The 12,544-nt window shown below is 36.4% G+C and overlaps 1 protein-coding gene across 3 annotated transcripts in view; it reads right to left on the bottom strand.

Annotated features, from left to right (window-relative positions):
• Nucleotides 1–244: 244 nt before the first annotated feature.
• The window catches only part of Bcap29 (B cell receptor associated protein 29), a 25,523-nt gene continuing 13,223 nt past the window's right edge, over nucleotides 245–12,544 (bottom strand). For all 3 annotated transcript variants that reach the window (XM_005343878.2, XM_026782614.1, XM_013347981.2), the window contains 3 exons: nucleotides 10,324–10,432; nucleotides 5,532–5,632; nucleotides 245–1,274 (listed from right to left, as the gene is read on the bottom strand). In XM_005343878.2, the coding sequence (XP_005343935.1) occupies nucleotides 1,239–1,274; nucleotides 5,532–5,632; nucleotides 10,324–10,432 (246 nt within the window). In that variant the 3' untranslated portion in view covers nucleotides 245–1,238. The remainder of the gene's footprint in view (nucleotides 1,275–5,531; nucleotides 5,633–10,323; nucleotides 10,433–12,544) is intronic.

The following is a 12,544-nucleotide window of genomic DNA, read 5'->3' as shown; positions in this document are numbered from 1 at the left end:
GAAATTTCTAAGTCTGAAGTTTAAAGTGTCACGTGTGCAGCTTCCTTTCAATTCACCATTCCCTTTCCTTGTTATTTATGGTGGAGTCAGCCCAGATGGCACAATTTTCATATCTTGCCCCTGTTAAATATAGTCTACATGTCTGTTTTCTAGAACTCCTCACTTTTATCTGAAATAAAATTAGGTATGAAATTGGCATTAAAATTATAATGAACAACAAAAGATAAAACAAAGACCAGAGAAGTAAAAACTCCAATTATTTTATATTTAAATCATTTTAAGACAAGTGGCTTTTTACAGTTAAACATTGAAATAATGTAAATCATCTTACTATAATTACAACCTTTACATGAGTATTTGCATGAAAACCAGTATTTAACTTTGAAAACAAAGAAACATTGTAGAGAGATCTGTATGATACCAGTGCATATATACTGAGGTAATATTTGTATAATCAGTAACTTTACAAGCATAAAAAACACAACTTTTTGGATGTCATAAGTGAGCTTTGTAGGTGGAGAATACCACAATGCAACCAACATAAGTTCAATTCAATGTTATGACAGTTACGCAAATGACATAAATTCTATTACCAGGTGAACTTGAAAGGGTAGAATATTGATTATACATGACTAAAGCATCAATAAAAATAGTCTAATAGGTACAGAAGTGCAGTAACAAAACACAGCTAACAACAGTGCTGTCATATGTACAGTAAATCATAGACTCACCAGGCTTAAGAAACCCTAAGGCCATTGTTTTCAATGTTCTCTCTGACTCTCTTCTATAAACACAGTGGCTACTATGGGAACAAATTTTCAGACTGAGGACTGTTTTCAAAAATCATTTTCATCACCACCACTGATTATTACTGAAAATCCATCAAAGGTTTCAAGGCTAACAGTAGTTTCATGCAACTTCAGATCTATTTTGGGAAGTAAATGGCTAATGAATTTTTCCTTTTAAGGGTAAAAAGCCACCATATACCAATGTTATTAGCAATATGTAAATATGGCATTTAACATGCTTATATTTTTCAAAAGAGCTGAAACATACTTTACTAATGCATTATCAAATATTTTGACAACATCAGTACTACACAGCATGTGAGCCTGTGGTTGCTAGCGGAGCTTTCTTTGCTGGGGTGGGTGCTGAATTCTGAAAGTTTTAGTGGATACCATGATAACAAGTTTATTTTCTTGACAAGGCGTATCATAGTCTTCTTTTCTAATGTTAATTCACAGGCTTTTCTTGCTGTCTTTTTCTAAACGGTTCTGTAACCAAAAAATAGATTAATAAGTTCATAGATATAAGGACTTACAAAAATTTGTCTTCTGTCTAGTTATTAGAGAATTAAAATTTGAAAATATGGATTGAGAAAGTAAAAAACCTTAAAACACTACAAAAATCTGAGTTTTGTTTCAAAAAAATATTCAGAGGGGGAAGTAAAGTCTCTTGATAATTTCATTTTTTCATATATTAATCTGTTTGGCTCTTATTTCACAATTACCCCTAAGGAAAAAAATCAAATTCCCCTATTGCAGACCCAGTTAAGATTTTTGGCAAGGAAAAGATGAAGTAAGTAAAACAAAAAACAATTGGAAATGAAATAGGAATTAACCCTAAAAGAAGGAAGAAACCTCACAGAACAGAACTGCAATCCACTACTTCTTGTTAAGGTTTAGTATTTAATGCTTTTATAAGAACTTAGCATTAGCAATTAAATATACAGGATGAGAGGAAGTATTTTGAATGACAAAATATATACTTTTATATATACATGACCACTATAGATATAAAGCAAAGTTTCAATGAAAATGCTACTAAGTTCAGGCAAATCTCCTACGTCAAGAGGGATTTTCCAAAATGAATTTAAAAATTATCAAGTGTTGATGGTTTGTGCTGCCAATAATACCTCGTCATTTCTTGTTTTTGTTTTTTTTCCTTTTCTAGAAGACAGCCAGGCCAAATAAGAAAAAACAAAGATTATATGTTTTAAAGGGACCATTTTCTAATATTTATTTAATACTTTTAACTGGCAGGGGCCCCAGCTGGGGAAAGACAAATGGATTTAAAAGCTGCAAAATAAGATTTGATTACCGAAAAGAAACCAGTTTTCCTGCTCCTTTAATGTTTAAACATTTGTTCATACTCCTTTCATTTGAGCTATCACAATTATATAAAATTGAGAAAATAAGGTTTTCCAGGAAGCTCAGAAGATATTAAATTACTAAGACTGATTTGATGATAGAAGTAAAATTCACGAAGACAAGCTAAACTCAGGTTTATACTATAATTTTTTTTTTTTACTCATTTTTGCTTGTTCAGACTGACTTTTAAAGAGTTACGTGTGAGAAGATGGGTCTGTAAATGGCATCTAAATTTCAGTATATTTCTTAGGTTTTCAAAGTGGACAATGGGGCTACTAGGTAAGAAGACAGAAAAAAAATATAATAAATCAACTAAGCATCTTATGGCTAAGCCTATACAGGGCCTTTCCTATTTAAAAATATTTCAAGTTCTTTCTTGAAATAGAATCTGATTTGATGCTCATTGGGGTACCCTATCTCTCATGTAAGTGATGAAGTAGTCAAGCTGCCTGGATGTCAAATGATTCAGAGGGTTACAGGATCAATTAAACCCTTCAGACAGATACTACAGGAAGTTAGGCCGACAGGCAATGAGATAACAGGCAAACAGTGAATAATATAAACAGAGCCTTAGCAACAGTAGAAACCACCACTACTCTTGGGTTGGAGAGGGAAAAGTGGGCGGTTTGGGTACAGGTCAGCAAAGGGAAGCTGCCCACTGGAACTGTGACCAGGAATATGGGGCTGGAAGCCAGGAAGGAAGTGTCACCTAAAGCAGAAAATAGGAGACATCGATGGCTTTCTGTTTTCAGTTTTCTACTAGTGCCTCTCACTATCTAAACTTGTCAGGAATCAGAAAGCAAGGTTCTGGAAAGTACGTTCCTACATGGGATAGGGCAGGGGTAGAAACACAGATTGATGACCAGCAAAGGCTGAAGAACCCAGTTAATGATAGCAGTTGTGAAGAAAGATTTTCCGAAGTTGATGTCTAGCTTTAAATACTCTTTCTAGTTCAGTAACTTGGGAGCAAATCACATAAAAATGTTTGATTCTTGACATCTTGAGATACTAAAATATTTTAGCGTACTGAGGTGCCAAGGGAGTAAATCTGACACATAGGTAAGTCAGGTGCTTTGTCCTGGAGCACACTGAATAAATGTCAGTATTTCATAAACAGAATACAGGTAGTAGGTTAAGGCTATCCAATAAGGTTCCAATCCTCACTGCTAGGCACTCAGTCTATTTAGGATGGGATTCTTTTCCAAAGCAGGTGCAACAACTATTTTCTTAGGCAGAGTATACCTACAAAAGCTTTCCACATCTTTTGCTAAGAACATAGAAGCTCCAAGCTAAAAGCGTTTTTTTTTTTCTGGGGGTAGTGGGGAGACTGCAGGAAATCTTAACTTTATATATTCTTGAAGGTTAAGGAATTACTACCAAACTGTTAGAAGTTACCATAACAGATTCATTAAGCTATGGACACTGACCTAAAAGATTGAGGGTATAATCTTAGTTTTCTTTTCCATTTAAGGGCCTAAATATTTCTGGGACCTTGAACGTACTCTGCTTTAAAGTTCATGGGAAAATATGATGGTTGAGAAGACCCTGGTCTCACAAATAGGAAGGTGTAAAATCTACTTAGACAAGAGGTCTCAATGCTGAGTTGTCATGGAGTAGTTTTCATCATGTCCTGAGGAGGTCAACCAGTTCAGGATCTCTACAATTGTAAATAAACGTTTACTCTAGACCATATAAATTCAGCCTTTAGTATCTTAAGACTAGATTACCTATTGGGAACAAGATTATATACATTTTAGGTTGCTTCATGACTGAGTAACTGAAGGCCGAACCAGCTATTTGAGACTAAGTCAGTCTTTCAGTAAAACTACAAAGGAAGTTGATGGAGGAAGGTCATTGGTTAAATAAAAAGAAACTACTTGGCCCTCATTGGTTAGAAAGGTGGGAGGAGTAAACAGAACAGAAAGCTGGGAGGAAGAGGAAGTGAGGTCAGACTCGACAGCTCTCCTCTCGGGGGCAGACGCCTCAGAGAGACACGATGCTCCACTCTTGCGGGCAGAGGCGAGAGCTCTGCTCTCTGAGGCACATGTGATGAAGCTCCGACCCAGGATGGACGTAGGCTAGAATCTCCCTGGTAAGCTACCTTGTGGGCTACAGCAGATTATTAGAGATGGGCTAGTCCAGGTGCGAGAGTTAGCCTAAAAGAGGCTAGATAGAAATGGGCCAAGCAGTGCTTAAAAGAATACAGTGTCCTTGTAATTATTTCGGGGCATAAGCTAGACAGGCAGCTGGGGTGCTGGGGACGCAGCCTCGCCACTCATATTACAACAGAAAGTCACACTGATGACAACAATTACGATAGTTCATTCTTTCATTTGTTCACTCTCTCCTTCCTTACTCTCTCCCTTCTTTTCTTTGAGGCATATCTAAATGCTGGAGTTAAAGGTGTGTGCTACCATGCTTAGCTAACAGCTATCTGTTTCCTGAGTATTTACATCACCCTGCACTTTACTTGGTTCTCTCAACATGCCAGTGAGCAAGGAATTATTATTGTTCCAGTATTAAAGACGAAGACAGTGCATTTCGCTCAGATGGGTGACATCATCTCTTAGAATCATAAAGCTACTATGAAGACTGATAAAGGTATTCCAAGTCTGATTCCAGAGTATATGGGTGTGATGTCTATTTGTGACATGCCAAGGCTCCTTCTGTATCAGTTCTTCCTACACTTTCCCCCGAAGAGCCTACAACACTTGCCTTTCAACCACTAGGACTTGGACTTGATCTCTGGCACTCCCCAAAAAAGAGTGGCTGGGAAATAAATTTAGGTTGGTGGTTGACAACTGACGAGAAAAAAGACAAACCTACTTAATATGGGTGGATGTTTGGAACTGACTGTTGCTAAACTAGAGACAGAGAAAGAAAACCCATGACTTAGATTTGAGAGATGCTTTCACCAAGATGTTTCCCCATCTTTACATCAACTCTGGAGGTATAAATCAGGTATCTGAATGCCATAGTTCTTTGCCCTAAGGTGCAGAAAACAAAGACTGGGTAATGTGATATGAAACTTCAAATTTGGCCTCACTTTGGCATAAATATGGCAAATATTCCAGATGGTGAAAGACATTTTTCCAGAACCAGTTTTTTTTTTATGCTATTTTATAGCTCAATTCTTTTCTTTAAAACTTTACGTAAATGGAATATTTTTAAATTAGCATGTTAGTAATTCTTATATTATAGCTATCTTACCATTTGGCTGTAATGGCCTCACCTTTACCCTTCAGGTAAATCTGGCTTCTTTGGTTATTTAATAAAGCCAGGATTAAGCACACTATTCGAATTTGTGAAGGGCATGCAATCCAAATAGTTATTTAATTATGATTTAAAAAAACTTTACATCTTTAAATATATGTCACCAACCTGAAGTTCTGAGTGTTCTTTCAGGAGTCGGTCATATTCTTTCGAAAGTCTCTCTGACTGAATCTTCATAGTCATCACGTCGTTTTGTGCCTTAGAAAGGGCTAAAAATATCAAATGAAATTTTATTTAGAAATAACTTTTTTTTTGGTTTTTCGAGACAGGGTTTCTCCGTGGTTTTGGAGCCTGTCCTGGAACTAGTTCTTGTAGAGCCGGGCGATGGTGGCGCACGCCTTTAATCCCAGCACTCGGGAGACAGAGACAGGCGGATCTCTGTGAGTTCGAGACCAGCCCGGTCTCCAAAACCACGGAGAAACCCTGTCTCGAAAAAGCAAAAAAAAAAAAAGAAATAACTTTAAATAATTAGAAAAGCTATACAACCCAAGTTGAGAACTTCTCTATAGTATATACTCAAATTTCCAACTGTTAATGTCATGATATATATTATCATACTCACTATCATATTGATAAGTTTCAAAACATGTCTCTTTTCTCTTTATTTCTTTTTATATACACTGGTGTTTTGCCAGTATGTGCGGCTGTCAAATCTTCTGGAACTGGAGTAACAGACAGTCATGAGCTGCCATGTGAGTGCTGGGAACTGAACTGGGGTCCTCTGAAAGAGCAGCCAATGCTCTTACCCACTGAGCCACCTCTCCAGTTCTTCTCTTTATATCTTCACTGTGTGTTTTCTAACATGACCACAGTGTAATTATTAAATTTGAGAAATTTAATATTAACATAATATATTTAATGTAGTCTGCCACTCACATTTGAACAGTAATAGCAGTCATAACTATGTCCTTTTTGATGTTGTTTTTCCCTTCTACTTTAAGAAACAGGTGTGTGACCCTTGGCGGGTGCGGATCTTCACAGCAGTTGTATTCAGTTCCAGCTCTTGCTCCCTGCCCTGGCTGGTGCGTCTCTCTTACTATATGTATCTGTCTCTTACCTGCCACTGTCTCCCACCCAAGAGGACCTGCTTGAGGCCTTGCCCTTCACCACCGCCTCTGATGTGACTGCCCTCAGACCACGCACCATTTTATAAATGATAACAGAGTCTACTTAAAAATATGAAGCATGGTTAGTCTTATCTTCAGATCTTACTGAAAATGGTTATGAGCCTGTATTTCTGGTATATAGAAATCAAAACAGATTTCACAGACTAATAATGCCTGACTAGCCTACAATGGTAGTTTATAAAAAAGTTGATACTATGGTCTAAATGATTTTTACTCCCTAAAATTTATATACTGAAACTTAATCACCAAAGTAGTAGCATTAGGAAATGAGACTGGGAAATAAATTATGAAAGTGGAGCCCTCATATATGAGATTGTGCCCTAACAAGAGAGGTCCCAGAGGGCTGCCTTCCCTTTGATACTGTCAGGCTAGAGAAAACACCGTCCATGAGCCAGAGAAAAGGCCCTTTACCGACTCTCATGGCACCTCCATTTCAGACTATTATTTGCAGCTTTAAAGAAATGCTGCAATATTTCCCAATGACCAGGTTCGATAAGAAGCTAGAGTATATTCTAGTCACTAAAATCCTTTAAATTATACTTACCCTTAACATAGAAAATAACTACAGTGTTATAGTGACATCAATAAGTCATCGTGTTTGTACAAACTGACATATAGGTAAGCCAAAACACTGACATCTTTCCAAGTATTGAACTTGCAGCTATTTGCACACCAGGAGTATCACAAGACAAACACTGTGTTTCATATCACTATGATTTCTACCAAAGATAACAGATACTATCAGCTAAGCACTGCCAGGAAATGGAAGAAAATTTCTGGAGGCATTGGCAAAACTAATAAAGTTGGGCTGTCGTACAATAATTATAAGAGCCAGAAGAGAACATATTTTATTTGGTAAAAAATCTATATATTTATTTCTGGTTTTTTTTTTAGTTTCTTTAGTTCTGTTTTTGAGAATGTGAGCATACGATCTCCTGGAGCTATTCAGTATTTGACATTCACATGTATTATTTTTGTAAACAAACAGTTGCTGGGTTTAATGGAGTTATTTTTTTAATGTACCTTATTTGTCAGGTCATTGTTTCAGTGATCACCAGTCTCTTGAGCTCACACTAATAAGGTTTGTCAGTCTTCTTCCTTTTCACCTCAAGGTCATTAAGAATGTTACATAAAAAAAGGACTCCGGGGAAATGGAATGTGTTCATAAAATATTGCACCTCTTGAAGGAACCAAACAGGACACACTCAAACAGGTAAAGTCTGCTTTGACTTCAGCCCTGCCTCCCTTTGAAAGTAGTCAGTCTACATTTCAAACAGAGGCAGGACTGGCAGATCTTCTTATCAGATTAGAAACACAATGCCTACATTATTAAAGTGTTCATTTTCTTCCAAGTCCAAGTTTTGTTAAATACACACTGAAGTAATGTTGAGTTTGGTTTTATCAGGATCAAGAAGTTAAAGTTCAAAATATCTCAGAATTGTAAATTTTGAAAGGCAAAGAAGAGGACATTAAATTGACTGGAGGGGAGTAAGTATGTCATCTATTCTTGCCTTTGGAAAATATTGCATTTATTTTTATGTAATATGGGGGAAGAAGGAAAAGGGAGGGATGGAGAGAGAGGGAAGAGCACACAGGGAAGCCGAGATGTTAACACTGGTACTGATCACACTAGACTAGCTGTCCAGCAAGTCTCAAGAGATCCTCCTGTCTTTGCTTTCCTAGAGCTGCGACTATAGTCAGCTGTCACAATGCTGGCTTTTGCATGGCTGCTGGGGATTGAACTCAGGTCTTTTGCTTGTTTTTAAGACAGAAACTCACTATGTAGTTCTGTTTATCCTGGAACTCACTCTGTAGACCATGTTAGCCCCAAACTCAGAGATCTGCCTGTCTCTACCTCCCAAGTGCTGGGATTTAAAGCGTGCACCACCATGTCCAGTTTCAGGTCCTCCTCCTTGCTTGACAAGCACTTTATGGACTGAAATTCTATTTTTAAAAATGCTACCAAGGCTGATCTAAAACCTATTCTGTAGTCTAAGATGACCCTGAACTTCTGTCCCTTTTACATCTGAGTTCTGGGTAAGCCACCATGGCTGGTTTATGAAGTGTTATGGAGTGAATACACTGTGTTGTGAATGTTAGGCAAACACTGCATGACCTAAGCTAAAACCTATGCTTTATTTTCTTTCTTTTTTTTTTTATATTTTATATTACCTACTCACAACATGAGATACTTGTCAGATAAAAAAAAGATTTTGTATCTTTAATTTTATTAATTAAATGTATTGTGAAATCCTTACATTCTCTAAAAGAATTAACACCAACATTTTATAAATTAAATAAAAAAGATAAAATCACCAATGCAAAGAATAGGGGACTACTAAATTAACTTGTATATAAATGTTAAAATTTCTTGATTATGTCTAAATCTTTTAGAATCACAGTAAATATAACAATACAAAATATAACAGGATGTCCGAGTTTGTGGCTAAACCAAGCAACCTTGTTTAGAAGGGTACGTTGAATTTTTAGTTCACTAATTCTAAACTACCTTTGTCTGATGTTTTTAAATTACCATTTAAATTTAAATAAGAAATTGTAGAAGTTGATGAGAGGTCTCAGTGGTTAAGAGCACTTGCTACTCTTCCAGAGGACCTGGGTTCAGTTCACAACTGTATGTAACTCCATTTCCAGACGATCTGATGCCCTTTCTTCTGACCTCTGAGGGCACCAGGTAAACGTGGTGCACAGACATACATGGAGGCAAACACCCATACACATAAAAAATAAATAGTAAAATGATTAAATAATTCTTCATTGCATGTCCTAATCTGGGTCTTTGTTTACAGAATTAGCTTTTTCTTTGGAATTTCATTTAAAATTCAAAAATACCTTCATGAAATAAATCCTATTCAAATAATGCAAACAGATATTTAATAATAGCAAGTTATATTTCAGAGAACTTCTATTACACCGAGAACAACTTAAACAAATAATGATTTAGACACTGAATCCTATTTACCTTCTACAGTTAGAGACAACTTAGGCATTCGTCATCACCTTAACCTAACACTCTTAACCATGAATACCTAATAGGTCTTCTTGTGTTTGTCCAATCTGTCTCCACATGCAAACACATTGTCAAGGGTCAAGCTATACATACTCAAAGAGTGTTTTAGAATGACAATGGATTTGAAGTATATACTTTATTATATTATGTAGCAAGTAAGTACTAAGAACAATCAGAACCTTTTAACCACAGAAACAGTTGCCTTCATGGACTTGGATTTAGGATGTCCCACTTGGAACCTACAATGTACTTTGGCACAACCCCTCAATTTCTCAGCTGATACCCCAGATTGATGCTTACTTTCTGTCTTTTTCAAAAACTTTTAAAAATTTAAATTTAGTATGTTGGAAATATTAGGGCTTATTATTATTATTCTACCAAGGCTGTCTCCTTGTGATTACTTCTATAAAAGAAGTAATACATGATGACAAGAAATATGACTCATTTTGCAAAAATATGCTTACAAGAAAGTTTTCAAGCCCACAGCTCTTTTGCTGAGATAAGGACATTTGTATTTACAACACAGATCTGAAACACCTACATGTTTTTCTGCACAACAGAACATGTTTCTCTTGGCGCAATGTTTTAATCTCATATTTGAACAGAAATTTATAAATAGGTCATTATCAGTGCTTGGCCAGAGGGCATCTGGCCATTAGTGTTGTTTAAGGTAAAACAGTGAGGCCTATGCGACAGCATAAAACACCGGCTCGTCCTTCCCCTTTCCACAAGCACACAAAATTACCATCTGAAGTCTTCTTCAATTCAGTTTTCAGTTTTTCCTGCTCTTCTACTAGTTTTTTATTTTCGGTGTCCAAAATTTGTTCTCCATCCTTGCCATGGTTTTTTAGTACCTACCATAAAAGAGTTATAGGAAGAAATAAACTTAGATTGCAACAGTTGGATATTTTTTGAATAAATTAAAATTATCAGTCTTTACTAATTTGTCTTTTTAAGTATTTAATTTTTTTATAAAGTGCTTTTGCTAGTAGAAACCCGATAGCAAGCAAACACACAAAATTGATTTTGTGGAGCTGGAGAGATAGCTCAGTTGTTGAGAGGACATACTGTTTTCCCCGAGAATCTGAGTTTGTTCCTAGCATCCATGTCAGGCAGCTCACAACCTGTTGTGAAATATTATTTTAACTAGACAAAGACATGTTATATTCTTTATATTGCCTTTGTGTAATGATTTAATTATGTAAAGATGTGTTGCCTGCCTTTCACTTTGCCTGCCTAAGGCACCTGATAGGTCTAACAAAGAGACGAATGGTCAATAGCTAGGCAGAGAAAGGAGAGGCAGGGCTGGTGGGCAGAAAGAATAAGTAGGAGGAGAAATCTAGGCTCAAGAGAGAAGAGAAACTAAAGACAGAAAACACGAGAGGTGCCTGGGGCCAGCCAGGCAATGAGAAGCAGTGAAAGTAAGATATACAGAAAAAAAAATTAAAAAGTCCCAAGGCAAAAGGCAGATAACGAGAAACAGGTTAAGTTAAAAGAGCTACCTGGAAACAAGCTAAGCTAGGCTAAGCATTCAAAACTAATAATAAGTTCTCCGTGTCATGATGTGGAAGTTGGTTGGAGGCCCTAATAGAAAAATCCTGATACAACAACCCTATAGACCTAGCTCCATGTGAATCCAATGCTTCTAACTTCTGTGGGCAACTACACTCACATGCATATACCCACACACAGACATAGAGACGTGCATAAACATATAATTTAAAATATTCTTAAAAATTATTTGTTAATATTATGGATGATGCTTCTGAAATGGAAGCAAGTATTTTTGATTGGGCTATAATTATGCTTTCAAAATTAATTCAATGTGACTGTCTTTCTCAGATAAGGATGTGATATACATTTAATGTAAAAAACCAGTTCTGGATTTGATATTAGTTATACAAATCATCATGCTAATAATTGTACTGTCTGTCTACTCAAGACCATTTTACACACAGAAGTACGTAGGAGTATAATGTTATACTCTTACAGGATGAAGAGGAGTAAATGGAAAATAGCAGGGTGATGTCTAGGGTAGGAAACTTCTGGTTTTCACTAAGGATTACCAAATTAATTTTTAATTTAGTCGATCATTTAAATTGCTCTTTATATTTCAAAATCAAGTCTGGGTATAACAATGTTTGTAGCTTTCTTCTGTAGGTAAAACAACAAAGATCTGAACAGTAAAATAACTGACAGTAAACATTACAGAATGAAAATTTCCTGAACTTGAATACATAGAAATGATCACTGTTACTACAAACTAGAAGCAGATTAAAAGAAACATATTTAGGTTACAAAGAAAGATAAATTATATTTTATAACTATTTTAAAAATAAAAATGATATAGCTCAGTCAATAAAGTGGTGACCACACTGAGTTTGATCCCAAGATCACACATTAAAAAACCAGGCATGGTGAAGTCTGCCTATTACAATCTTAACACTGGGGAGATAGAGAGGGAAGGAATCCTGAAACTTCTAACTCAATCAGCCTAGCCCTATTCCAGGAGCTTCCAGGACATTCAGAGATCTTGTCTTAAAAAACAAAGTGAGCAGTACCTGAAGAATGGTTGACCTCTGGCCTCTATGATCACAGACTAGTATCCCTCTCCTCAACACACACACAACAAAAATAAACAGAAAATAAATTTATGCATCCACAGGCATGGGCCAGTAGACAAAACAGAGGACAGCAGCTTAATTCTGATGGCTTCTGTGGTTAGAAAAACATGGTAATTTAAGAATTTCTACACCAAAAGCATACATTTAACACACAAAACTCACAAATCTAGTGAGCAGTGAGTGGATGCAAACATTTCAGCATGAAAGACACCGTAAGAGCTAAATGTAAGAGAAGCACGGACTACTCTCTTTGCCAACTTTCACCCAGTGGAAAGGACAAGCAGGAGCATAAAGCTGGAGTGAGAACAAACATGGAGTAGGATCTTTATCCTCAGCTGTCCA

Source organism: Microtus ochrogaster, chromosome 1, assembly GCF_000317375.1.
Source record: "Microtus ochrogaster isolate Prairie Vole_2 chromosome 1, MicOch1.0, whole genome shotgun sequence".
In the NCBI taxonomy this organism is placed as follows: Eukaryota; Metazoa; Chordata; class Mammalia; order Rodentia; family Cricetidae; genus Microtus; species Microtus ochrogaster.
The sequence above is the reverse complement of the archived record's forward strand: the minus strand, read 5'-3'. Positions and strand labels throughout refer to the sequence as shown.